This window comes from Syzygium oleosum, unplaced genomic scaffold (genome assembly GCF_021117445.2).
Source record: "Syzygium oleosum isolate NSW1041296 unplaced genomic scaffold, Sole_v2.1 Sole_v2.01, whole genome shotgun sequence".
In the NCBI taxonomy this organism is placed as follows: Eukaryota; Viridiplantae; Streptophyta; class Magnoliopsida; order Myrtales; family Myrtaceae; genus Syzygium; species Syzygium oleosum.
In genome coordinates, this window is record NW_026607485.1 from 34,754,327 (window position 1) to 34,781,617 (window position 27,291).

General features: G+C 37.4%; 2 protein-coding genes across 4 annotated transcripts; both read right to left on the reverse strand.

Annotated features, from left to right (window-relative positions):
- Positions 1 to 8,190: 8,190 nt before the first annotated feature.
- LOC115680281 (ribosome-recycling factor, chloroplastic) lies at positions 8,191 to 14,217 on the reverse strand. 3 transcript variants are annotated; one of them, XM_056320084.1, is made up of 13 exons: positions 14,074 to 14,217; positions 13,769 to 13,907; positions 13,427 to 13,564; positions 13,046 to 13,115; positions 12,819 to 12,914; positions 11,864 to 11,961; positions 11,428 to 11,539; positions 11,295 to 11,336; positions 10,810 to 10,866; positions 10,618 to 10,668; positions 9,957 to 10,013; positions 8,629 to 8,703; positions 8,191 to 8,589 (listed from the first exon to the last, which is right to left on the reverse strand). In XM_056320084.1, exons 1-12 carry the CDS (start codon positions 14,159 to 14,161, stop codon positions 8,686 to 8,688), a joined length of 966 nt encoding a protein of 321 aa, XP_056176059.1. In that variant the 5' UTR covers positions 14,162 to 14,217; the 3' UTR covers positions 8,191 to 8,589; positions 8,629 to 8,685. The 3 variants fall into 3 exon arrangements, with proteins under 3 accessions (XP_056176059.1, XP_056176070.1, XP_056176065.1); XM_056320095.1 differs by lacking the exon at positions 13,427 to 13,564; XM_056320090.1 differs by lacking the exon at positions 10,810 to 10,866.
- A 357-nt stretch (positions 14,218 to 14,574) lies between these two features.
- On the reverse strand, positions 14,575 to 21,770 carry LOC115665841 (very-long-chain 3-oxoacyl-CoA reductase 1-like). Its single transcript, XM_056309107.1, has 6 exons — positions 21,431 to 21,770; positions 21,023 to 21,348; positions 20,475 to 20,544; positions 18,075 to 18,189; positions 14,734 to 14,995; positions 14,575 to 14,629 (listed from the first exon to the last, which is right to left on the reverse strand). Exons 1-6 carry the CDS (start codon positions 21,722 to 21,724, stop codon positions 14,575 to 14,577), a joined length of 1,122 nt encoding a protein of 373 aa, XP_056165082.1. The 5' UTR covers positions 21,725 to 21,770.
- Between the last annotated feature and the right edge of the window lie 5,521 nt (positions 21,771 to 27,291).

Consider the following 27,291-nt stretch of genomic DNA (forward strand, 5'->3'; position numbering starts at 1 on the left):
TTGTCCTGTCCCGTTAGCTTTCGGGCATGTTAACTAAAGTCAAATATATGATCTTTTCCTAAGAAGATATGATTTTGATCTTTTCCCCATTTTCGGCACAAGATACAATATTTTCCTCATCTTCAACATAAGATTAATATTTTTTGAAGTATATATATAAAGAGGCTCACTTTGTAAAATAGTATAAGGAGAAACGGTCAATACTAAAATGTACCATTTCACTTTTTCTTATTTCTGCATCCATTTATTTTATAATTATCTCTATGATATGATCCTCTGTCAAACTTGATATCAGAGCTGGTAATAAAGATGATCGACGCTCAATTAGAGGTTATTGCGTCTTTCTTGGTCGGAATCTTATTTCCAGGTGTTCTAGCAAGCAACTTCAATAACTGCATAACTTATGTGGATTTAATATCTATTGAAAGATTTTCATACTTTTCCACAACATCCACCAACTCTTTGGTGTGATAATAAATCAGCTTTATATCTCACCGCGAATCTTGTATTTCATACTCAAATGAAACAAGTGGAAATTGATTGTCATTTTACTCGTGAACGCCTAGCCCGCAGACAAATCAACATCCATTTCATTTCATATGTGGATCGGCTCGCTGATATCTTCATTAAAGTCTCTCTTACACACACTTTAGGCTTCTAAGGTCCAAGCTAACTATTCTTCCTGTCCCGTTAGCTTGCGGAGATGTTCAACTAAAGTCAAAGATATGATATTTTTCCTAACAAGATATGATTTTGATCTTTTCCTCATTTTCAACACAAGATACGATATTTTTCTCATCTTCAGTATAAGATGAATATTTTTTAAGTGTATATATATAGAGAGAAAAACTTTGTAAAATAGTGTAAGGGAGAAACTATCAATACTAAAAAGTACTCTTTCACTTTCCTCATCTCTGCTTTCATTTATTTTCCCGTTATCTCTCTTATCCAATTTGACGCTCAATTGGAGGTTATTGTGTCTTTCTTGCTTGCAATCTTATTTTCTAGTGTTCTAGCAAGCAACTAACACAACTACATAACTTATGTAAATTGAATATCTATTGAAAGATCTTCATGCTCTTCCACAACATCCTTTAACTCTTTGGTGTAATAATATCAGCTTTGTACCTCATTGCGAATCCTATATTTCATGCTCGAACTAACCAAGTGGAAATTTATTATCATTTTATCCGTAAAAGCCTAGCCCGCAGACAGACCAATGTCCATTTCATTTCATCTGTGGATTAGCGAGAGGTCACATGCTTTAGACTTCTGAGGTCTAAGCTAACTGTTCATCCTGTCCCGTTAGCTTGCGGGGATGTTCAACTAAAGTCAAAATTATGATCTTTTCCTAACAAGATATGATTTTGATCTTTTCGCCATTTTCGGCACAAGATACAATATTTTCCTCATATTCAGCATAAGATGAATATTTTTTGAAGTGTAAATATAAAGAGACTCGCTTTATAAAATAGTGTAAGAGAGAACGGTCAATACTAAAATGTACTCTTTCACTTTTCTCATCTCTGCATCCATTTGTTTTCTAATTATCTCTCCGATATGATCCTCTGTCAAACTTGGTATCAAAGCTGGTGATAAAGATGATCGATGCTCAATTGAAGGTTGTGTCTTTCTTGGTCGCAATCTTATTTCCCGGTGTTCTCGCAAGCAACTTACATAACTGCAGAACTCGTGTGCATTCAATATCTATTGAAAGATTTTCAGACTTTTCCACAACATCCACTAACTCTTTGGTGTGATAATATATCAGTTTTGTATCTCATTGATAATCATTTTATCTGCGAACGCCTAGCCCGCAGACAAATCAACATCCATTTCATTTCATCTGTGGATTGCCCACTGATATCTTCACTAAAGAATATTTCTTGAAGTGTATATATAAAACAAGATATGATCATAAGTTATTGACCTTACATTTTTCTTATATCTGCATCCATTTATTTTTTTGTTATCTCTCTGATCCAATCCTTTCTCAAACTAATGGCAACGCCCAAAAGGACTGTTAGTCATTTTAAATATTTTTTTTAGTGGCTACTCTATATCTTTGCCTGAATTACCATACATGAGTGGGCTTCGGAAATTATAGCGACAAGTCCATGTTGGAAGAAAGGAAATCATGCGATGTTTGTATTGCTCGATGCGCAAAAATTATGATCAAGTCTTATTGATTCACATGAGAAGGGAAGAATTACCAAAAAAGAACCTAAACCTATTGAAATTGTGCCCATTCAGTCTCAAACTTTTTTCTTTGCCAATTAAGTCTAAACCTTTTGCATTTGTGCCAATTCAATCCATCCAATCAGAAATCGATGACATAGATGTCAGCCATCCTACGTGATACAGCCGGCGCTGACATGAATAATTTTTAATAATATTTTTATATCTTTTCTATTTTTTATTTCTTTTTTCTTTTTCTTTTTCTTTCTTCCCTTCTTCCTCTGGCAATCATCCAACCATGGCGAGGCTCGCCCTCGCCCAGTGATGGCGAGGGTACGGCAAGGTCACCCTCGTCGGCCCTTGTCTCTAGCCGGTCACCAAGGTCCAACGACCAGCTAGAGGAAGAAAAGAAGAAAATAAAGGAAAAAGAAACGAAACAAATAATTAAAAAATCGAAAAAATATGCACATCAACGTCGACCGCACCACGTAGGACGGCTGACGTCCATGTCAACGACTTCTAGCCAGCTGAATTGGTACAAATGCAAAAAATTTAAAACTCAATTGGCGAAAAAAAAAAAAGGTCTAGGATCGATTGGCACAATTGCTATAGTTTTAGGACCTTTTTTTGGTAATTTTTTCCTATGAGAAGAGCCTCGGTCAGCCTTCGTTCTTTCTCACCTCGGCCCTCCCAAGCCCTATAGAGTTGTAGTTTGGTTTTGGATTTCAGTTATGGGATGGGTTTGGGGGTCTTATTTAAAAGGAGCAATGACATCATAAGAGCCCGACTTTTTAGCCACTTTAAGATCAAATACCTAAATTCTTTTTTTGTTCAGTCGAGTACCTCAATTTTTCGAATTGAGCTCAATGGGATACCCCCATTAAATCCATATGCCAAAAAATTCTGATGTGCCACCAGCATTGTTAATTAGCCACTTGACATGCTAATATAGACTCTTACTTTGAAAATTTTGTCCACGACCTCCTACTTGGAGATGCCAACCACCATCACGATTGGCACCTCCACCTCCACCTCGCTTCGACCGCGGCACCATTCGAACAAATGGCTCACAATTCGGGAATCAACGTAGGAGCCCACCAGCAGCCAAATATCAGTTGCTTGCAGTTTTAGATACCAGAGGCCAACAATTTCTCCAGTCTGCTGGTGAGGTCGTTTCCCTCACTATGATCACGCTTTCAAACTCACCATATTGAATACAAGATTAGGTAACATTCTCCAGAAATGTCACGGCCAAAAATTTTGTCAAGCAATTGAAATGTTTCTTTAGTGCTAATATTTTCCTTTTAATGTAATCGTTTGCTTCTCGTGTATGAGATATGTTACTACGCCCCCAAAAAAATAGCTATTTCATTTGTTCTTGAATTAATATAGATATTTATATTCTAAATAAAAAGCACTCGTTTATAGAAATCCCAACCAAGGCTCTGATACCATAAGGATGCCCCAGGTTGGGGATAAAGAGACAGAAATGAAGTCAAGGATAAAAATGAAGATTATTTAATAAGTCGTATCTTAGAAACTCAAGATAATCTATAAAGTCAAGAATATGTTCTATGTCAACAAGTAAGTATGCAATGGTTAGAAATAATATGAAACTAAATAACAGAGCAAGCATTATTGATTATATAAAGACCATAAGCAGTATATAAGACAAGAAGTAATATGATAAAACCAACCATATAGGTGGTAAGTACTTAAATATATGTATAGAATATTAAAGATTACAAGAAATGAAAATTACAGGAATGTCAATAAAAGGTTACAAGATATGAAAATTACAGGAATGTAAATAAAATGTTACAAGAAATGAAAATTACAGAAATGTAAATAGAGTGAGATTATTTTCAGGGGCGGCCGAGGCCGCTCTCCGTTCAATAAATCTCATGCTATGCAAGTGGAATATTTAAAAGATCTATGGATTTCCAAACCATGAAATTGGTTTGTAATCTTAGATCAGACAGTGATATGGATATGAAAAGGTAGGTTGGTCGTAAGAACAGCTTACCAGGTATGATCAGAACCAGGGGTTTTGTTTCAGACCTAAGTGAAGAGAGAAGGTTGGTATTAGTGTGAAAGCCGATGGAAGTTCTGAAAGAGAGGGTTTTGGATTCCGTTTCGGAAAAACCTACTTCCTTGGTTAGACAAGGATGGCTTTTATAGGATGAGAGAATCTTTAAAAACTATTGCATTATTCTAAGTTCACGTGATGTTACTGTGTCTTTCAGGAAAGATCACTAGTATGAACAGGAAGAGGTGCACAGTGTTACAGCGAAAAGTATAAAAGACATCATGCAATATGAAAGCATAGTATGAAAGTAACAAAGACTAAGACATTGGTTGTCTTTCTTTTGCCATTAGTCTCTTTTCGCATTATGGAAATGTGAAAACTTTGTCAATAGTCGTTCCACCTTTGTCTTTTAGTCATCATCATCATCACTAAGGTATATGCCGTAACAGTCATCTTCATTTGTGTTCTCACTATGATGTGAGTGGGAGGAGCTTGATTCTTCCAATTCAATAAGGACTTGTTTTAAAAATCCCATCAGTTGTTGCTGGGATTGTGCAGATGCCAGTCTTAATAAAACAAATCCTTTATCATGGAAAAAAGGAGTGACATTATCTGGACTGATATGGCTCGGGTTTCTTTTACTCAACCATTATGTTATTGTTTGCTCATCAACCCTATCAAAAAATTTAATACCATCCCACCACTTAACCTTGAATTTTCTGATTAAGGTAAGGGTATCCGTTGCTATGGTTTTTCTGTAATCAAAACTCTAAGTCATTACTCATGATACTCCAAAGTATATGAAAAAGAGCATTAGGTGTGGGAATTTGGCTTCATATGAAAGAGGTGCAAATTGGGTAGAAAATATCTTGTAGCTGGGTTGCACTAATGGGTGTAGTATTTCACTAGTAGATCCAAAATATTCCCATCATCTGATGAACTAGAATGGCATTAGGCGAGTATCAAATTCTTCAAAGAAGAATAGCCATGTATGGGTATTATTGGCATTCTTCCTTAAAAAGGTATTCCACCAGGCTTGTTGGTAATCAAAATAATAAATGAGGTTATATGGAATTTGTTCCCCATATTCTTCTCTTATCTTATTGCGAACTTGTTTTTCTATCAATTTTGGTAGATCAGTAAAAAAACTTTTCTTTCCAGAAAGGCTTATTACAGTTTGGCCTAAGGAAAACTTTTTATAAGAAGATTTCTTTATATTCTCTAAATTCTCTTAGAGTCTTGCATTTCATATTAGATAAGAGGTCTAAATTCTTATCACGAATATGAGATGAGTCCCCTATGAAATGCTAGGATATGGAATATATCAAGGTATTGACAATATCTTGAATGGGTTGATCTTTCTCATCAACAATCCTTTGACCATAATCATCTAACTTATAAGCATTAAGAATCTGTATTCTTTGCTCATCAGTAAGATAATTATCATACCATCCTTTTAACTGGCCAATAAATCCTACTATTATAAGATAAGCAATAGAATGGTTTGTGGTGTCAGGGATGGTTTTATAGGTATTGGCAAGTATGACCATTTAGTTAAGTATGTTCAAAAGATTATGTTCGGAGACCCTATCTATGTTCCATTCATAAATCAATCATGAAGAATATTTATTTTGGGTTTTAGAAGATTCTTCTAAAGCTATAGAAGGCAGTGTGGCTATGGAGAAATATAATTTTTATGGGTCCTTCCACGTGATTCTATTAATTTCAGGGATAGATTCATTATCAGATTCATCAAGAACATTGAGTTGGTATGGAGTATCTTTTATTACAAGATTGGTATTTTCTATTTTGGGGTTTATAAAATTATGGAAGATTTAGATTCTTCTTTAGAAATTGATTTTCCCTTAATAGCTCTTTTTCTTTCTTCTAAGGCTCTAGCAAAATCTGTGCTAGAATTTTTAGGGAGTTCAAAATTTCTAAAAGGATGTGTTTTTAATAGATTGGGTTTAGTAGTGATCTGGGTCAAATTGAATTGGACGGAAGATTCTATCATATCTAATTGTTTTCGTATAGTGTGAAGATGTTGATTAAAATAATTATTTTGTTCAACTATCTTTTTTATACCTATACCCTACATTTCTGAAAATGTTTTGAAAGGGAAAGCTATTATTTCAGCTTCTCGGTGTTGTAGTTTTATTTTTCTAAGTAGAGGATGATTAGATTTTGTTGTTTAGCCATTGTCTAATTTCCACTTGTAAAATTGATCTAAAACACATATTTCTTTGTTTTGTAGAAAACATTCTTCAAACCAGTCATAAAAGAACATTTGAATTTCATGCTCGTGCATGTATCCATAATATTCTTCTTTGATCTGTTTTGCTTGGTCTTTGAAGTTTGCAAAGAACCAATTTCTGATTTGAGAATTTTTAAAAGAATTAAATTCTTGATTTAGAAAGATCCTATTTGGCACGAACTCTTTCTCTAAGACATTGATCTCAAGATCCGCCATCTCAGAAGGAGTGGATTTAGGATATTCTGAGTTATGTTCTTGCTGATAAATAGGCCTAGATATACATGATCCGTTGTCTATGCCGCTGATATTGGTGAGAGGATGAGCACTTGGTTGTCCTATTTCTAGAATGGATTGTAGGAGGTAGATTTGGACTTAAATCTATTGATCTTCTGGAAGAAATAAAATGCCATGAAGGAATTAACCTAATATCACAAGATCTTTTGGAGAATTGTATCGTCACTCTTCCTTCTGAATCTTGGATGATATCTGTAGGATCATAATTATGAACAACTTGTTGGGGAATTTGGTTCTCTAATTCCCATTGTTCATGAAGGGCTATCTAATTCCATGGAATTGTTTTTGGGATGGTAATATTGACACTTGAAATGTCAGTTTATAAAGAAGTGTTTCTCTTTTAGAACTGAGGTTAAAAGCTTTGTAATAAACTCTATAAACGAGTGCAAGGGGAATTGACCCTTCGGATATTGAGTAATTATGGGTTTTTATTTAAAGAGTAAGAAATTTTAAAATATTTTTGTCTTTAAGAGAGACTGTAAATCCAAGATGACTATCAAAATGTATTGGACCACTGCAGAGACTAGTTTATACTACCCCAAGTATAGATTCATCATATTTCAAAAGTCTTGCATCTCTCAATACAAGGAGTAAGGAAGTGTCTAGTCCTTCTTTCATAAGAAGTTTGGCTCCTATTTGGACTAAAGCTATATGAATATAATTCCTTTTCTGGGCATGTTTTTTTATAGAATCCTTATTTAATAGTTGTATTGAAGCAAAAGAGTTAAAAAGAGGAACATCTCTTTCTTCAGTAACTATTATGTAATCATTTTTCCGAAAAATTTAAAATTTGAGTGTTCATATATTTGGTTGAATTTAACCTTTGGAATAATCCAATTTTCTATGGATTTATTAAAATCTTTTCTATTGATTTCTTTTCTATTTATGGGTCCTTGATATGAGGACATTTGTGATATAGACTTTGAAGAAGACATGGATCTTCTTAATAAGTTCATTGCACAAGACTACTTTCTTCTTTCTATAGTTCTTTAACTGATGCTGACCAACGGTCTCACTATCTCTCCAGGTTTTACTGCCAGGACGACAATAGACATGCAAAGAACAATAAAAAGATCTCCACGAAGGAAATCGTCTCAAGTGACGGATGATCTTAAAAAGAGTTAACTGTATCTCCCCCTTTGCTCTGATACTATAAGGATGCCCTAGGTTCTGGAGATTATAAAAAGAGACAAAAATGAAGTCAAAGATAAAAATAAGGATTATTTAATAAGTCGTATATTATAAATTCAAGATAATCTATAAAGTTAATAAGTCGTAAATATGCAATGGTTAGAAATAATATGAAACTAAATAAAAAAGCAAACATTATAGATTATATAAAGACCATAAGCAATATATAAGAAAAGAAGTAATAGGATAAAACCAACCATATAGGTGGTAAGTACTTGAATATATGTATAGAATATAGAAGATTACAAGAAATGAAAATTTTTATGTATCTTAATCTCCGATATACAAAAGATGAAAATAACCAGCATTTACGTTCTCACAAAAGAGATGGATTAGGACTCCATCTAACAAGTGCGATCAAGCGCTAGGTTAGGGACGTGTTCAGCCTGCCCATATCCGCCTCTCCGCTATCCCTAATAATTTACTACTCATTACATTCCCACAATGTCATGGAGGCGGTTAATATTGAGAGTTATGCAAAGGAACTGCCGGTTGAAGATCTTATGTAGGCCAAAGATTATCTTCGACGAATAAAACTATCGATTTCGACCAAACTGTCATTATCACTCCAAAAGAATTGCGATGCATGTATAAGCATATTCAGCAGTCCATGCATCCCTGATTGCCGGTAACTATTTATAACCTCTGTACTCTCTCTCGGAAGGGATCTTGACAGTATAACCTCTGTACTCTCTCTCGGAAGGGATCTTGACAGAACTTTACCCAGGATGCCTGTTCCTTAAACAGTCAGCAACTCCTGAAAGATGAAACCACGAGTTAGAGACATGTGAGAATGGACTAGAAACACCCAGTCCAAAAGAGAGTCGGACCGATGATGTAAGTATAAATAGACGAAAATTTGAAAAGCAAATTCTAGCACAAGCAGAGGTAAATTAAGCTGGTGCTCAGGTACACCTCACTGAACTCACTAAGTGGGGGCTGGGTCCAAGGTTTACTCTCTTACCACTATAGATTCTTATATGCCTATGAGAGAAGCAACAAACAAGTATCTTCTCTCTCATATGTCATTTGCATTTGCTAGAACAAAAACTACCACATTTGGTTTACCTAGAATCTGCACAATGATCATAAGGAGGTGATATTCTTTTCTTTTTCATTGCTTTCCTTTTTGTTACGAAGCAGCTGATATATAGGGTATAGGAATGAAAGGTATATTTCTTCTAATGCTCAATTTTTGGATCTGAGTTCATGAGGCCAAAGTGTTGGAGGATCACAAGAGGGTGCCATTGATAATACTCCAGCAAAGGAGAAGTTTCAGCAACTTGAAATAACCCCAACCCCACATAAGGTTCGTCCTAAATGGTGAAAAGGCTTGGGGGGGTGGGTGGGCAATGATCATAAGGAGGTGATATTCTTTTCTTTTTCATTGCTTTCCTTTTTGTTACGAAGCAGCTGATATATAGGGTATAGGAATGAAAGGTATATTTCTTCTAATGCTCAATTTTTGGATCTGAGTTCATGAGGCCAAAGTGTTGGAGGATCACAAGAGGGTGCCATTGATAATACTCCAGCAAACGAGAAGTTTCAGCAACTTGAAATAACCCCAACCCCACATAAGGTTCGTCCTAAATGGTGAAAAGGCTTGGGGGGGGGTGGGGGTGGGGTTGTGTGTGGGAAGCAACTTAAGTGGTAGAATTAGATACAATCAAAAAAGGATTATTTCCATATATCTTCAATTGATCCTAGCAAAATCAAAACAGAAGTTCATAATTCAAGTATAGCCCTTGAAATTTTAAGTGATTGAGCATTTCCCAGCTTGTAATGCAGACCATAGGTGTCTTGAAGCCAGAGGTATTTCCACATCAAATGACACAAAAAACAACTTTTTGTATGTGACAAACCACAACATGCATGATGTCCATGCCTGAGATGTTTCTAAGTATTCAACAGCATGAACCATTAGTTCGTGTTGAGCTTGATGCTATCACAAGCAATTTCACGTTCGCTAATAATGGATGAAACAACCACTGTCAATAACATATCATTTACCTTCTCTTTCTGCTTGTAGATGGTGTCAATTTTCTTCATATAGTCATCCGTCAGCTTCTGAACAAAGTATAAAGGTTTTATATAAGAAAGATAGGGACATCTAATGAGTTGTATGGAATTGGAAAATATGCATCCGCAGAAGAAAAAAGCCAAGTAGACTAAATCGTTTGATAGGCATAGTTATTGGTGCATTACAGAATTTTGGTGCAGGAGGATTATCATGCAAACCCCTCTTCATCCGTCACTCTTGTTTTTCTCTTTTAACTTATTGATTTATTGTGCAAATTGTATGTACATAAGACTCTGGAGCATCGTAAAAAGAAAACGACGAAAAAAAAATCAAATGCTTTACTCTGGAAGAAGATTTGAGAGTCAAGAGTAGAGAAAGCATTTCAAGCTCCCCAGCTTCAGCATAATTGGACAAAGCATAACCACTAAGCAATCAGAAATTTTTTCCTGACTCATTGGAAAAATTCAATGAGCCATCCCAAACACGACATCTCCTTATCTCAAAGATCACTATAAAGTTTAAATGTCGATGCCATTCATCAATAAAGTATATGAGAATCAAAGGTAAAATAAGTGGCCAGAAGATTTCTTTATGCCCGCTATAACAAGTTTGGAAGAAAATATCTCAACATTTGATAACGCAGGAAATTACCTGCAAATCACCAGACAAATCTTTCACATTGTCTTCTGAAAGTTTTTTCTCCTGTCAAAAGTGGATGTGATGAGAAACTGAACATGCAAGTAGACCAAGGGAAGAAACCACACATAGAAGAGATAAAGTTCAGAAAACAAGAATTGAGACAGACAAATGGATTGAAAGAGCCGACAATCCAGTAATCAGAACCTTCTCTAGCTTTTCATAGGCTTTCAAGGCATCTCTTCTTATATTCCTCAATGCCACCTGAAAATCAATGATCAGAGATGAAAACAATGGTGGTAGAAGATAGTGTGAAGCAGCAATCACACATATTGATCTCCAATGCATCATATAAAATGAACATGCACAATTCTGCACGCATCAGCTAATTATACAATTTGCTGACACACTTGATTATGACAGTCATATTACAAGCTATGCAATTAAGTCAGTGACGTTAAAGACTAGTAGTCACCAAGATCGGTTCCACTATCAAGACTTCCTGTAACATAGCAGGAGCTAAAGCCTGTGCCAGATTTAATCTTTGGACTTCTTGTGCAGGGTCAGTGGCTTTGTATGCCTTCTTAACAAGATGATGAAGATCACAATACCATGTAAATGATTTATTTACTCAAGAAGTCAGTGATGTATTCCTAGTTGTCATAAGCCATCGATACAATATGTAGATCTACCTTCCCTTCTTCAGCCTGCCTTGCCACAACTTTTGACAACTCCTGCAACAGTAGTGTAAGAACCAGTAACAATATTAATGTATTAGCAAGCTGTTAGAAGTAGCATTGAATGTATAACGTCATAAAGGAGTACCTTCCTTCTTTCAGTTGTGAGTTGTGGGAGAGATAGGCGGATTACTTCTCCATCATTATTTGGCGTCATACCAAGATCAGAGCTGACAATGGCTTTCTCTATCGCCTTTAAGCTGGAATTTTTATAATTCAAAATGCATGCCGTTATTTGAGTAATGGGGCAAAACAACAAGACATCTCTTAAATCAGAATGCATTCTCTAACAAGAACTTTTTCCCCACCATTCAACAGCAACCACAACTATAAATTCTCCAATCAGTAGAAAATGAAGACTGAAACATCTAACAAAAAATTGTAGAGTTCCTAGGATTCCCAGATCCGCATCAAACAAACTACTTCAAGGATTTAACATGACATTTCAGCTCCGAGCTTTCTGATAGAAGGAACAGAAATATACGGCATGAGGATATCAAAATTCCACAATGTGTCTAACATACCTGGATTTATCATATGGCTGAATTAAGAGAGAACTTGCTTCAGGTGTACTGATTTGAGCAATGCTCTTCAAGCTGACTGGACTCCCATAGTACTCCACCTAAATTAATGTCATGTTACTATTACTGTAGATAGCAGTACAGTGCTCCTAAGAACTACGATTGTTAAGCCAACATAAGGACTTCAGAGATGTGCCAATATTGAGCATAGTTTAGGGCCTGTATCCAGGGGCAATCAAGAAATTAGCATTTACTCTATTCATCTTGTCATCTTCCCCAGAAGTTGTTCTCCACATACGAGGAATATAACAATCACACGAATATAAAGAAGGAATAGCCACACCAGAGAAAAATCTCATGGAAAAGTCAGTATGTGATTTTAATGCCCAAGAAGGAATAACAGGAAAGGCATCAATCTTCTTAAGTTAAAACAATCTAAAGGACGCAAGAAGGAACGGAAGCAGCAGACCCAATAAGGATGCTAATCCGAGAAATTATCTAATATCGGCAATTAAAGCCTATGCTCTGACTTTACAAATATGCAAAACGCTACCAAAAACTGAAATTCTGCAAAAAAAATTCTAGTTAGAAACACATGTTCATCAGCTTCTGACTTCAGCCACAAATTTGGTATGGTTTCAGATGACAGGATACTTGCCTCCTAAGGCATCTACGATTCTTTAAAAAAAAATAGAGAGAAGGGAGATAGGCATAATGGCATTAAAGTTCATATGTGAGACACTTAGAACCAGATCAGGTAGCCTCTTAGATGGAGTTAGATCATCAGGTATCAACATTAAGTATACAGAGAGAGAAGGGCCATCATAATAGCAGAAAAGATGGAAAATTCTACTGACCAGATGGCTTGTTTTGGAGTCAGAAAGAAAAGGCTCATTTGGGTACAATATGCTGTTTTAGAAACACATTGGTACCGAAGGAATAAGCACAGAGATGATACCTCAACTTTGTCCAGCATAGCTGGGTTCGCCCTTCCTGTTCTGACGGAATTAAATTTTGATCGAACCGTTTCAATAGTCTTTTCCATTCTTTGTTTCTGAGAGAAAAACGACAAAGTAAACAAAAACCCTCTATGTAGCGTCACTAAGCAGATGCAGAACAGTATGCCCATTCTTTCTAATTTTCAAAACGCTCAAAGTCCAAAATAGTTATGCAAGAGCCACTTACGACATCTTTTTCAATCATAGATTTCTCAGCTTCTATTTCTTCGGTAGTAGCACATGTCACAACTCCTGCTCTGAAATGGAACGAAGTAATCTGAAATTTAACACCACTCTACGGAATACAAGCAGAAGAACAGTAGCTCACCCAAAGCAACTTCAGAAGATTGTAGGCAAAGTTACTCAGGGCTCTAATCAAATCCAGCTAGTTCAATTAAGTAAATCTAGACTCAGCTAGCTACATCAACTCAACCCGACTCAAGCGTCGAATAAATAAAAGCTTGGGCTTGCTAACAATTCAACCAAGTACCTCAAGAGCCTAATTAAGTAGCTATATTTTTTGTAATGGGAACTGCGAAACTGATTTAACTACTAGTTTTGGTTTTACCTTGAAAGGTCTAATTCGAGCTCATGCTGGGAGCTTACATCAAAACCTCTTTGTGACAATCGAATCGCGTCAAACTCAAAGTTGAGAAAATTGAACGGTGAACACCGTCTCCAGTCAAGATTACGATCTCTAGTCCAGCTACTTGACATCGGATTTCGTAAGTAAGGTGAGTTAGAACGTCACTAGGCTCCATCACACACACTTCAAGCAGACTTCCAAGTACAGCAGTCTCTCAAACACTGAAGCAATGCAACGCACACATCGCTCCATACAAACCAGCATCCAATAACCGCAACCACAACGACGTAATCCAGTTAAAAAAAAAAAAAAGGAAGGACTCGCCTCTTTGGCAACAATCGTCCGGGGTTAACGCGCCTCTCGCAACGGAGCTTCGCCGCGCCGGCGCCGCCGCGGATGCTCACGTAGCTCGCGGCCGAGCGCAGCGAACATCCGGAGCCGTCCGACCGTCCACGACACGAATCTGCAAAATCAAACCCCGTCACTCCGAAGCACGGAGCCGTCTCCGGAAGCCGGCGCGCACGATCGGCGCCGGTTCCTCGGGAGGCCGTTGCCCCGCGCCGCGACGCGTCCCCGGCGGTCGAGCGGGCGAGCCACGCGAAGAGGAGGAGGATTGGAGCGGGGCGTACCTCGGAGAGCTAGGAGGGACCGGGGAGGGCTCGGCTTGGGCCGGAGGACGGAGCGAACGGGAGGCGCGTGGGAGAACGGCGACGCCATTCGCTTTGGTTTTTCTCTGCGCCGTAAGCAGTATGAGTGACAGAGCGAGTGGTCAATTTTGGAAGAAGAAGAAGAAGGAGATGGGTCCGAAATGGATAAGAGCTCCTCGGCCCGGATGCTCCTCTTTCGGGTCGGATATATGCTCGTCGGATTCGGGGCGATGGTCAGCGGGCTCGGACCGGGCCCGGTTTACTTGTTGTCCAGGCCCACCTGTCAATTGTGTGCAGTTGCTTCGCCCTGCGGGGGTGGAAAATGACATGTACGGTGCCTGAACTTTGACTCAATGTGCAATGTACCTCTTAAATTTTTAATTTTTTCAATGTTAATCATAGTCTGGCTCGAATGAAGCATGACAAGTAAGCCTAGGTACTTTGTGATTGTGATTAAACTATCTATTAACTTCTTATGACTACTTATAGTCTATCACACTGTTCAGCAGACCAAATTTGTATATCAATCTTGATATAGCTGCGATCCAAAAAGAAAATAGCAAGAAAGAGAAGACTTTTGCAATATATGTGAACAAATTACCAAAAAAGGAAAACACAAAACTGGTGACAATCAAAACGTACGGTTTGGTCGATGCATACAGGGTCCGGAGAGGATACGAAGAGATATACACGGTGGAATCGGACCCAATATCCATGATTGCTCCTCTCTTCTTCTTCAACATTCCATCGATCACTCCCTTCATCAACCACAACCCTGCATTCACGTTCACTCTCAACATGCTCCCCATCAACTCTCGATACACCTTGTGCAAGTATTTTGGGTAGGGATAAGCCACCCTTACGTTTGTTGCGACCTTTCCAGAGGTGAACAATCGAGAGAAAACTAATGGAACACCAAGTAGACACTTAGTGCGAAAGCTTATACTAATCGCAACTTTGGGGTTTAATTTAATCAATTAAACATGCAAGTTAATTCATCTAAGAGTCTTTACCAATCTATTACGGGTCGATTAGAAGCTGAATTAAAATGTCCCGCGAATGAGAGATTTCATGGATTTGGGGGCTTAATTATGCTAGATATATCAAACGCCATTTTGGTACATTTTCTCTTTATTTTGAAAATGTTTTACAAGCAGTCTTGGTCGATTTTAATGTTAGTCACAACGAGCGCTAAGTGATCATACGGGTGCACAAATAAGAATATAACGCTCAATAATCAAAGTAGTAGACTAATTGTGAAAGGATTTGAAGAACCTTGATGCACTAAGCAAGCTAAAGGCTCCATTATGTCCAATACGTTCAAGTATTTTGCAAAATGCTAATTAAAGGCCAAACAATGTACGCATGACCTAGACGTGATTTCTAAATGCAAGTATGCAAGGCTAATTAATTCTCTTTGATTTTTTCCTTGTTTAACATGAATATGATTTAATTCAAATGTTATGACTATATGAGTTATAAATAAACATGCATTGATGAACTAGAAATCTAAATAACATGTATGCTATGTTAATTAAATAAATGCAACCTATATGCAACTCTAATTATATGAAATACGATCAATTATGGACTAATCCTGTTATATAAACTACGTGAGAGATTTGTATTTTCTTTTCTTATAGAAATAAATACTAAGTTCTAGGACACCTATACACGACTTAAGTGACAGTTATTAAGGAATGATGACCTAATGATGCAATGCATGACCCGGGCATGATTTCTAAACATGATCACTAAATAACATGCAATGGGATAAGGATATCATGAGTATCATAACTTTCGTACAGCGTTCACTTGAGTGACATAACTTTTTTTTCGACAATTAGAGTGTTATAATTTCTAAAAAAAACATTCACTCAAGTGCTATAACTTTCAATCAATCACTTAAGTGTCAAAATTTTTTAAAAACGTTCACCCAAGTGCCGGAAATCCGATGTGGCATAACACTTGTGTTAAACGTTTTTAAAAAATTATGATACTCAAATGATTGATTGAAAATTTATTTGGCACTTAAATGATTGAAAAAAAAGTCGTGTTTAGGTGAGGATTGGGCGACAACAACTCGTCGAGAACCTGCGAGAAAACTCGCCGGAGTTGGAAATAGCACGGAAGCAGGTGCTCGTGAAGGCTGATTTGGCGTGGCAGGAAGCGACGGTGAAGGGTCCGACGTCGTTGCAAGGCTTGATGGATTTGCATGCCGGGCTAACTATTGGCGGTTTTATTTGCAACTCTGGGATTGTAGGGATGACGCCGAGGTTGTTGCAGCGGGCTGGAGACATGGCCAAGTGTCGGGTAGCAGCGTCTAAGATGATACAGCTCCGGCATGGTGGTGGCAGCGTGAGGTTGAGCAGCGGCAAGTTGCGACGGCAAGGCCAATTTTGTGAAGAACAGCCGCAGGCCAAAGGGAGAGCTGTTCTTTCTCTTTTCTAACCGTGTATTGTAGTCTCCTCCCTGTTGTGTCAACTCCTTCTAATTGTGAGAAAAGTGTGCTTATATAGACAATGATCAGGGCTTTCTTTTAATATGGAATTTCCTAATTAAAATCAAAAGCATATATATATATATATATTCAAGATTAGGAAATTGTTGAGACCTAAATTTTGACTAATTATTTAGGAATTTATTGCGTAGAAAATTAGGATTGACCCCGACCCTTAGCAAAAATACTTTTCATTAAGTTGCATGTAGATCTTAGGAGCATATTTTATTAATAAATAAGTTCATAAAATAGCATTAAAATTGGACCGGAGGTGGATTAAGGTTTTGAGCTTAATTGAAATATCTAGACCGAGCCCATAAGTGAGTAAAATTCAGCCAAGCCCATGCACACTAGGACTGGCCAAAATTCACTAGAGAGAGGGGGGGGGGGGGGGTGTCTAATTTAGTGAATTTAGCCCATAAGAGCTTTAATCAGTGAAAGGCCTTAGGTTATTAGAGTCCATTATTTAACAAAGGCTGAAATTAAGCTCGTAAAATTGAGATTAGACCTAGGTTACCACAATAGAAACATGTTTAGGTCTTCAATTTTAAAGGTCGGCAACTTTAGAAAGAACACATTAAAAAACTCATAGAGAGAGAAGACGAGAAAAGAGAGAGAGGCAGTTCCTTGGCCAGGACACCCTATGGCTGAGCCACCCTCTGCCGAGAGCTGACTGAGCGGCCCCCCTTGGCCGCAAACCTCACCGGTGCTGCTGTTGCCTCTCATCGTTGAGCCGCGAGACGATGAAGCACCGCGATGAAGTCTGCTGAAGCTTTCTTCTAATTTCTGACTTTTAATACTTAGATATGGATGAGGTAAATGTAAGAAGTGTAAAATGTAATGTACCGTTTTTTGTATTTTTCCACTTATATTAAACTAGGAAGCCCCATGAGTTCTCCTTACATTGTCTGTTTGAATGTGAATGTATGTTTTGAGTGATATTCTTTTCTTGGTGCTTTACACTTTCTTAAAATTTTGCGTTACACACGCATTTTGACTTTTTTTCTTAATGTTGAATGCTTGAGACCTTGAAAATAAATGTTTATACCAACTTTTAGATACACATATTTTTTTTTTCATTTTTTTGGAGTCTGGTTTTCTTATAAGTGAAATGCAAATAAGGGAGGACAAAAATGTAAGTGGACTTATCGATGGAAATCCAATCGAGCACACAAAACCAAGAGTTTTTATAACCTAACATGTCAACTCCAAAAGAGTCACAATAAAAATTTTACATTATATCTATCACCATGAACTCTTATAACTAAAGCATGCACACTAGGCACACAACATCAAATGCGGTACCGTTCGAGAATTCTTGCGGTGCACCGCCATATTTGACCTAAAGATGGCGATCTTGCTCAAGCCCCTCCTTTCTCATCCATTTCATGTAGTGTTTGAAGTACCAAATGGTGATCGCGTCTAGGGCATGCAACACAAACCCTTACTAAAAAAAAATTTGCGTGTGACCAATAGGGGTTACATGGCGCTCGTAACCAATCCATCTGCACGCTTGCTCCGCTGAACATCTCGGAAGACGGTACGAGCATCGGGCGCCTCCTCAACATGGTCATCTTTGTAGCAATGAATAGGGGAACCTATAAGGAGAATTCAAGAATACATCGGTTTTTAGCTTCTTTGCATTGCATATGACTTGTATGTAAACTTAATTCAACGTGTAAAGTGAATCTTTTGACACGTGAGTAAGAATTATTCTTACCCAGACTTTATACACAGATAATCTAATGCTGCTTCGTAGCATTAATGTAACTTGCAAGCACCTTCGCTATACATAGCTATGTAAGGTAGCCCGCCCCCTAATGAGAGAATCACGGGGGTTTAATAATGTTAATTTCCTCTAAGTTTCACCCTTTCAAATGAATGCTTGGGATATAACATGCAGAAACCATGTCTTTCTATCTAATTCGACTTAGATATATTCTATATGTTACTGTCGAACAAAATGTTGGTGTAATTAGCTAGGCTAAGTTGCGCATGGGAATGATTGCTGCTGTTGCTATCATCGCTACTGTGAATTTATTAGGATGAGAATTACGAAAAGAACAAACGAGGGATGGAAGAACCTTGGGCGGTGGAAGACTGAGGAGACAGAAAAGGGAAAAAGAAAAATTGATTAATAAAAAAACATTTGCTTCCGAAAGTTACCAACCGCGGACTCAACATGTGGCCGGTGTAGGTTGAAGACTTGATGCCGAAAAGACAGATTGATGTACGACGAAGGTGATGACCGTAGCACATTAGAAGTTGCAAGTGAACGAACACGAGAGAGGGATACACATGTGCTTATTTTGAAAGCCAAAGATCTGTTGGAAAATTTTACTGATATTAAGTTGGCATTTTGTAATAGAGAGTCCAATAGAGTGGCAGACTGGATAGCGAAGGCTCAAAGAAAAATGTTCTGCCACAGAATTGGAAACTCTACCCTCCTCCCGATCTTTGGAGTTTACTTTGTGTCGATGCTTTGCCGTTGTACTCGCAAGCTAAGTCGTGAGAATTGTATGAATATGGTTCTTCTGATCAAAAAAAAAAAAACGAACACGAACACGAAAGAGAGAGAGAGAGAGAGAGAGAGAGAGAGAGAGAGAGAGAGGAGGAAATATGGGACGACTAGGTTGGGCAACTTTAATGAATACGTAATGTCATTCACATCAATTAGGCTGCAGATATCAATTAATTCGGGTGCATACTAATTCTTAATATGCCAAGAATCAGATATGAACGGGTGACATGAGGATTTTTAATCTTGTGTTGGATTGTACCAGCTGAGCTATCCTGACCCTTCTTCAAGCCTTATCACCTAGATAACATGATTTGCTTGATATTATTAAAAATGCCCAGAAAATAGCTTTCGAGAACTATTCGATTGTGGCTGGTCATTGGTCAAGTACATGAATTTTGATGGGATCCATGTAAAATCTTACGGTCTTTAATTGTCTTTTCTCAAAAGAAGAGGAAGCTCGCTAGTTAGGTAGTGAATATAAGGCTCATGAAATGCCTCAATATCCTATTAGACCGGATAAAACGCAAGCCAAATTAATTTTGATGAATGATTCAAACAGAAAATTGTTACTCTTTTTTTTAGCTAAAAAGGAATTGGACGGGATTTGGAATAACCTCTTTAGTTGCTAAAGAGTTCGATTTAAGGTACCTAGGAAGCACCAACTATTCATCGAGCAAGCGCGTTATCGCACCCTCACCAAATGCGACTTGGAAAGCCCAATATCAGTTATGCACCTAACCCTAGGCCCCTTCTTCACAGACTAACCACGATTTCATGAGAGTGCGACTATACCAGAGAATATAAATTGGCCTTTTGACTCGTAAATCAAGTCTTGGACCACGGCCGATTGGCATAAGTTCATGAACTTCAATTTGATAGATAAGTGGACTATAGCAAGGTTGGTCATTTTGTTTACATTCATGTACTGGAAGGTTCAACATGAACTAAAATATAAAAGGGTTAACACTATGAAAAATCCTAAACTGGTATATTTATGACAAATTTACTCAAAATTTATTTTTTGATCACAAAAAATCCTAAACTAGTAACGATAAATTTACCCCAAACTAAATTTTTTACAACAAAAAACCCAAAAATGATACATTTGTGATAAATTTACCCTTCGTTAATTTCCGTTAAATTAGATTAATACAACGAAAAACCACAAACTGATACACTTGTGACAAACGGAGGGTAAAACCCCAAACTGATACACCCGTCAACTGCCACGTATCATTTAATTTAACAATTTGACAGTAAATTTTAATGAAAACTAACAGAATGTGATTTGTCATAGGTGTATCGATTTGAGATTTTTCGTATTATTACCTCTATATAAAATAATAGATAACACACAATTACCTGACATTGAATATCAACCCCACGCTCCTTGTACTCAAGAGCGATGCTCCTCGAGAACGTTGCCATAAAACTGCGATCAACAAATGAAATACAATTCTTACTCAGCATATATAAAGAGCACACACGTTACTCGTAAAGAGAAATAATAAGAAAAAAATAAAATTAACAAAAAATAAAATAAAATAAGAAAATTTTGATCCGCTATTTTGTAAATAATTTGGTTAGCGAAAGAGGAAATTAATTAATTTAATTCTTTATATTTATTTTGAATTTAAATTTAGACTGTAAGATATTCATTTGATTGCTTATCAATTATCTTGATTATGAAATTTTACGATTTTGTCCACGTATTGCTTGCAGTCGTAATGTATTTCAAATATATAAATGAGTTTTTCACGAAAACTTTTATAAAAATTTGAAATGAAAGCGGCTATTGAATTTCATCGATAAATAGTATACACATGAAATTTGATGTCGAGTCAACTAAGAAAAGGTTTTACGTAATTTCTGCAATATTTGTACACTAACCTAAAACAGATGAAACTTACGCTTTGGTTGATGCATACAAGGTCTGAAGTGGATACGAAGAAACATACACACTCGAACCAGATCCTATATTCAAGATCGCTCCTCTCTTCTTCTTCAACATTCCATCGATCACTCCCTTCGTCACCCACACCGCTGCGTTCAAGTTCACTCTCAGCATGCTCTCCATCAACTCTCGATCCACCTCGTGAAAGTACCTCGCGTACGGATAAGCCATCCCCGCGTTGTTAACGAGCAACCCGACGTCGAGCCCTTCCGTCGCTCCCGTCATCGTCCCCGCTATCTCATCTCCGCTCAGCTTCGCAAAGTCGGCGATCACGGTCTTGACCTGGACAAAGCATGTCATGCATAAGCTATATCGTCCATCAGAGCATGCAACTGAAGCTTGAAATACTTCCTATACGATGGACCTCGATGGTTGTGCCGTATCTCTCCCTCAGCTCACTCGAGGTGGCTTCGAGTTTGCCGGGGTTCCGACCAACGAGTACGAGGTTGAGGCCCTTGGAGGCGAGCTTGAAGACCAGGGCTTTCCCGATGCCGTCGGTGGCACCGGTGACGACGGCCCATGAGCCGTAGTCGCGCAAGTCCTTCGGCTTCCTCAGGAACGCGGCGTGCAACCATCGGCCGAAGGCGAGCAGGTTCTTGACGAGTGAGATGAAGCCTAGTATGGTGGCCGTCGCGATCAAGAAGTCCGCAAGTACCATTGCTTGGTATGGTGTGTAGCTGCACAGGGACTTCGTGATGGCAAGTGCTAACATCTACTTTTATAGATGTGTTTCTCACTCACTCTTCTCCACAACTACGTGTCTTAATAACTCTCTCTCTTCTCACCGCGCGTCCGAAGACACTTATGTAATCAAATCTTCCACGTGTAAAATTAATAGTAAGTGTGTAAATTATTTTCTTGCAATGATCTATACCCATCCCCTCCCCTTTCTCTCTCTTCTTTTTGGACCTCTTAAAGCGTTTGAGTAATCTCGTTGGATCGGAGCAATCCCGTTTTAAGTCTGGTGGACATGGTTACTAACCATGTTAGGAGGAAAAATTATTAAAAAAATTTTAAACCTATTGTAATTGTGCCAATTCAGTTATAAATATTTCTTTTTGATCAATTCAGTTCTAAATATTTTGCATTTGTATCACTTCATTCCATCCGGCTAATTTTGGCTGGCCAGCATTGACATGAATGCTGATCGTTCGTTCGGACGTTGACGTGAAAATTTTTAAATATTTTTTTTTGATTTATTTATTCTTTTCTTTGTTTTCTTTTTGATTGTGCTAAATCTTTTGACAACTTACTAAGTTAGTCCTAAACATTTTGATACTTGCCAATTTAATCATAAACTTTGAAATTGTACCAATTTAGTCTTAAATCTTTTGATAATTTGTCAATTTAATCCTTTTGACCAATTTTGGCGGAAATCACTGACGTGGAGGCCTAGTCAGCGCAAGTCATTCTATATTGCATGACCGATGCTGATGCGAACAATTTTTGCAATTTTGTTTAAATTTTATGATTTATTTTCTTGTCTTTTTCCCTTTCTCCCTCCGCTGGCCAGTGTTGGGCTGCCCTCGTTGGATCGGCAAGGGCAACCCTCACCGACCTTTGGCTAGGATTGCCCTCGCCCTCGCCTACCCAGGGGAGGGTGACCCTCGCCAACCTAGGTCCGAGAGTCCCTCTCTCGAGGCTAGCTAGGGCGGCCTTGGCTTGAGGCTGGTGGAGGTTGCCGACCATTGACGAGGCCCAACAGAGGGATAAAAAAAAAAGAAACTAAAATAAAAAAATTACAAAATTATCAACATTATTGCCAACCGTACCATGTAGGACAGCTAGGACTTTTTTATGGCTGTTGCGATCAGGAAGTCTGCAAGTGCTGTGCAGTTGCCCCAGGACTTTGTGATGGCAAGTGCTAATAGTTATAGACGTCTCTCTCACCTCATGTTCTCAACTACTTGTCTTAAATACTCTATCTCCTCGCCGCATGTTCGAAAATAGATTTGTACCCGAATCTTCCACATGTAAATTAACAGTGAGTGTATAAATTATTTTTTTACACTGATCTATCCCATCCCTTGTCCTTTGTCTCTCTTCTTTCTCTCTCCACCCACTCTGTTTCCGCAGCCATCAACTTATGAGATTTTGTGAAACCATTATCATCTCTCGTAAAAGTTTAAGCTGTTAGATGAAAACGTGATTTAATACTAAAATATTCTATCATTCCCCCTCAAAACAGGTGGTCTTGAGTTCGAATCTTTCTAGGCCCCTATTTACCTCTCTAATTAAATATATTCATGCTTAGTACTAGGAGAAAAAACAAAACTAAGCATGCGGGAGAGTGATCGAATATTTAAAAAACACACTTTCATCTAACAGCTTTAACTTTTAGAACATTTGATAGTAATTTTACAAAATCTTACACGACTTATGGCCACACATCCGCCGCCCCCCACCTCCTTTAGGCTCTTTGGCCTCTTACAACGTTTGAGTAATCTTGTTGGATCGGAGCAATTTCCCGTTCTAATTCTGGTGAACATGGTAATGACCATTGCCTTCTTATTGACCTAGTTTCGGGTGAAGTTATTAATCCTTTAACCCGGGGGCTGCAATGGTGAGAAAACCTAGCTAATGTTTGGCAACAGTTGCCAATATTGGCAAAGGATAGGAGACTGTTATCCATTGACTAAAGCAGGCACCTGTCCTGTCGATTGCCGAACTCGTTGTACGAGGGGGCATAGACATGTGTGGTTCATGCATGGACCTCTCAGCCAGGCTGGCTTCTCTCCATCTCTTCAAACTCTAAAACAAAAGCTGTGGCATCTTAGGAGGATCCAATGAGCTCTCCATTACATAAGACTAGTTTGGCTTCTAGTTACGCATATTATGATTAAGCTGTTGTCGACAGCTAAATTTTAATTACCTGTTTAGTTATTCCATGCATAGAAAGAAACCCCGATCCCTAACAAAAAAAAATCAATAATTGCATATGCATATTTGTTAAATTCATAATGTGCATTGGACCGGTGGCGGATGGACTTAAAGAATTGGTTCTGAGCTTAATTAGACTAAGCCCAATATTATGAAAATTTGGTCAAGCCCATTGAATATTTAATATGGCCGAAATTTTGCATATATTATGTATGCAGCGTGCTAAGCGAGTACTTTATTTGATCGAATTTGGGGCGGAATGAAAGATATTATTTTTCAATGTTTTAATGGAATTAAAATAAGAAGTGAGGATATATTTTTTGGTTTAGAATAGGAAAGTGATAAACTAATTGATATCTTGAAAAGCCCTAAAACCTCATCAAGACAATACAAAAAAGGTTGGTGAGATGGAGAGAGAGGAGGGCCACGATACAAAAACGAGAGAATCCACGCCTTTCACAAGGGGGACGGCCACAAAAAGAAGAAACAAAGAGTGTCTTCACATGCTTCAGAGAAAAAGTAAAAGAGAGGACCCCCGTTATGACACACTCTCAAGAGAGACTCTCCTTTTCCGCTGGGCAAAACCAAGGTTTTCTCCTCCGGGTATTGACCCGCACGGTTTTGTCTTCCTCTTGCAAACTAAAAATCGAAAAGATGGAATTGAGGAATTTATGTATATTCAATATATTATAATGAGGAATATATCAGCTTATTTATAGGCTTTTTGAGAGACTATTAAAGGTAACACATATCAATCAATATATGCACAATCGAAGGAGATATCGCATAATTTTGAAATATTCAAAAAACAAACAGAAATATTCTAATTATCTATAATATAGGAAAATATCCTAATTTTCTTTAGCATCCTCCCTCAAACTCAAGCTAATAAATTCAAGATAACTAAATTAGCTTGAGTTTGGACAAAAATAAAAATTCAAAAGACGCCTAGACTTAGATTTTAGGATCTGGCTTGTCTGAGGGCGGCAAGTCTTACTGTCGTGTCAGTTCTCCGATATGAGTAGCGGTAAAACAGCAAGTGGCCTATACCACGAGCTTTGCTTACTAAAATAGTAACTAGACGAACGCGGCCGATACGACTGGCGTTGTCATAGCAAGGGACCGATGTGGCTGGCTTTGCTTTTCAAACAGTTACTAAATGACACGGCCTGTGCGGCTGGCGTTGTAATCCACCACAGCAGTTCAGTGACTTCCTAGTGTTGCCCGGCGGTCTAAAATCCACCGTTGTTGTTGAAATTCCTGCTGGTCTAGTCACGCTCTTGCTCAAGGTTCATTAACGTCATTGCTTCTTTGTCGCTCCCTCAACCACTTGCATCACGGTTACACTTGCCAGAATCATCCTTGTCGGTCACTACCGCACTTCCTCGTCGCCAGTTTGTGGGCATTAGGTAATAAAATAAAGGGCAAATGCCACTAAAAATCCTAAATTATGCTCACTGTGACATATTTACCCTAGAATTTTTTTTGTGACACCAAAGTCTACACATTTACCATATGTTAAGGAGAATATTAAAAATTTGTCTACATGAACGCTAAAAAGCAAACATTATTGACATGGCGCCAACGTGGCTTAAGTGAAACAAAAATTGAAGGATAAATGTGTCACATAGGTACGAGTTTGGTTTTTTTTATATCACAATAAAAAGTTTAAGATAAATGTGTCAACATAGTTCGAGGGTTTTGATATCACAAAAAAAAATAATCACCATTGGTATAGTTTGATGTTTTTTGTGCCTTTTTTTTTAAATTAAACCGAATTCAATTCAAATATTGTGTTGCCTCATTCGGATTATTTGATCCTAAGTGATTTATTGTTCGAGTTTTAGGCATTTACCGGTTAAGAAAGTTCCTTCGTTGAAAATATATTGATTAAATATATTAATAATCAAGAATTTGAGTTGCAAGACGTTAGATTGGATTTTTTATTATATTGATTTCTTGTGTTTGGGTTGTGGTAAATATATTGATTAAATGGGTTTATTAAATTGCATGTTTATTTTAAGAAACTTTCCTATTATGAAAAATACAAAAAAAAAAAAAACTTCTTTGCATGTAAGGATAGATTAGCTTCCCGTTTAGAATTGTATGTTTAGTAGCAATGTATTAATTTAGGACATTCCAAATTTAGAATAGGGTTTAATATAAATATTTTCTTGTTTGAATTAGGTTATTACACATTTAGGTAGTTTCATATTTTAACTTTAAAAGCAAATAATGAAAAATAATATGCATATATCATATCGGATTAGTTGCATAAATTCAATGTCATCACTATGTTATCAATGACATGTCATCACTCACCATGTCATTATTTTCATGTCATATTTTCGTGTCATTTGGTTATTGCATGTTTAGGCTAATACAAATTAGATTGCATGTCATGTTAGATTAATTCGTAATTTTTGCTCGTCATTAAAATTAGGTCATGTCATATGTCATTAGTTTAATAATTCATGCATCTTGAACTTAGATAAAAATTGCATATAGTTTAGTTTTTATAAACAAGAAAAACCCAAACATAATTTCTGAATGCTATTCGTCCATGCATGCATTTTTAATTGACATCTTGCAGAACAGTTATTGGAATTAATAAGGCTTTTGCTTGCTTGGGGCATTTATAGTCTTTCCCTATTCTTAACAATTTATTTATTGCTTTGATTTCTTGAGTGTTACATTATTTATTGTGCGTCCACATGATTATCCTTCTAGGTTGGTGGCTTAGGATTAAAATTGACAAAAGACTGCTTGCGAAATATTTTTGAAAATAAATGAAAAGGTACCGAAAGTGCGTTAAATTTATTTAGCAACCAAGTTTCCATATCCATGATATCTTTGGTTCACAAGAATAAAGTATTCTTTTACACTGTACTTAGGTGTTTAATCGACCTTTCAATAACTGATTAGTGGCGACTCCTGAATAAACTGATTTGCATGTTAAGTTAATTAAATCAAAACCCAAAAGTTGCCGTTTGTATGGACTTAGGAGAGTCCGTGTTAAGTCTTTGTGCTTGGTAATCTATTAGCTTTCCCTTGGGTGGTTCACCTTCGGGAAGGTTGTGACAGCTATGATCGATAGAAACTCAATGGTTTCAATTATTAAAGTCCAAAAGTATCGAATTTGACTTCAAATCAAAAGAAAATGGATTTTAATATTCCTTCAAGTTTCAATAGCTTTGTAAGATTCGAACTATAAAAGTAACGTGCAGACAGTAGATTGGGAACAAATAAGCAAATTGCATGATTTGTTGTCAAATTAGCACTAATAGCCGGAAAGCTTTTATAAACAAAGGCAAGTGCTAGAATTGGGAAATCTAATCTCCGCAT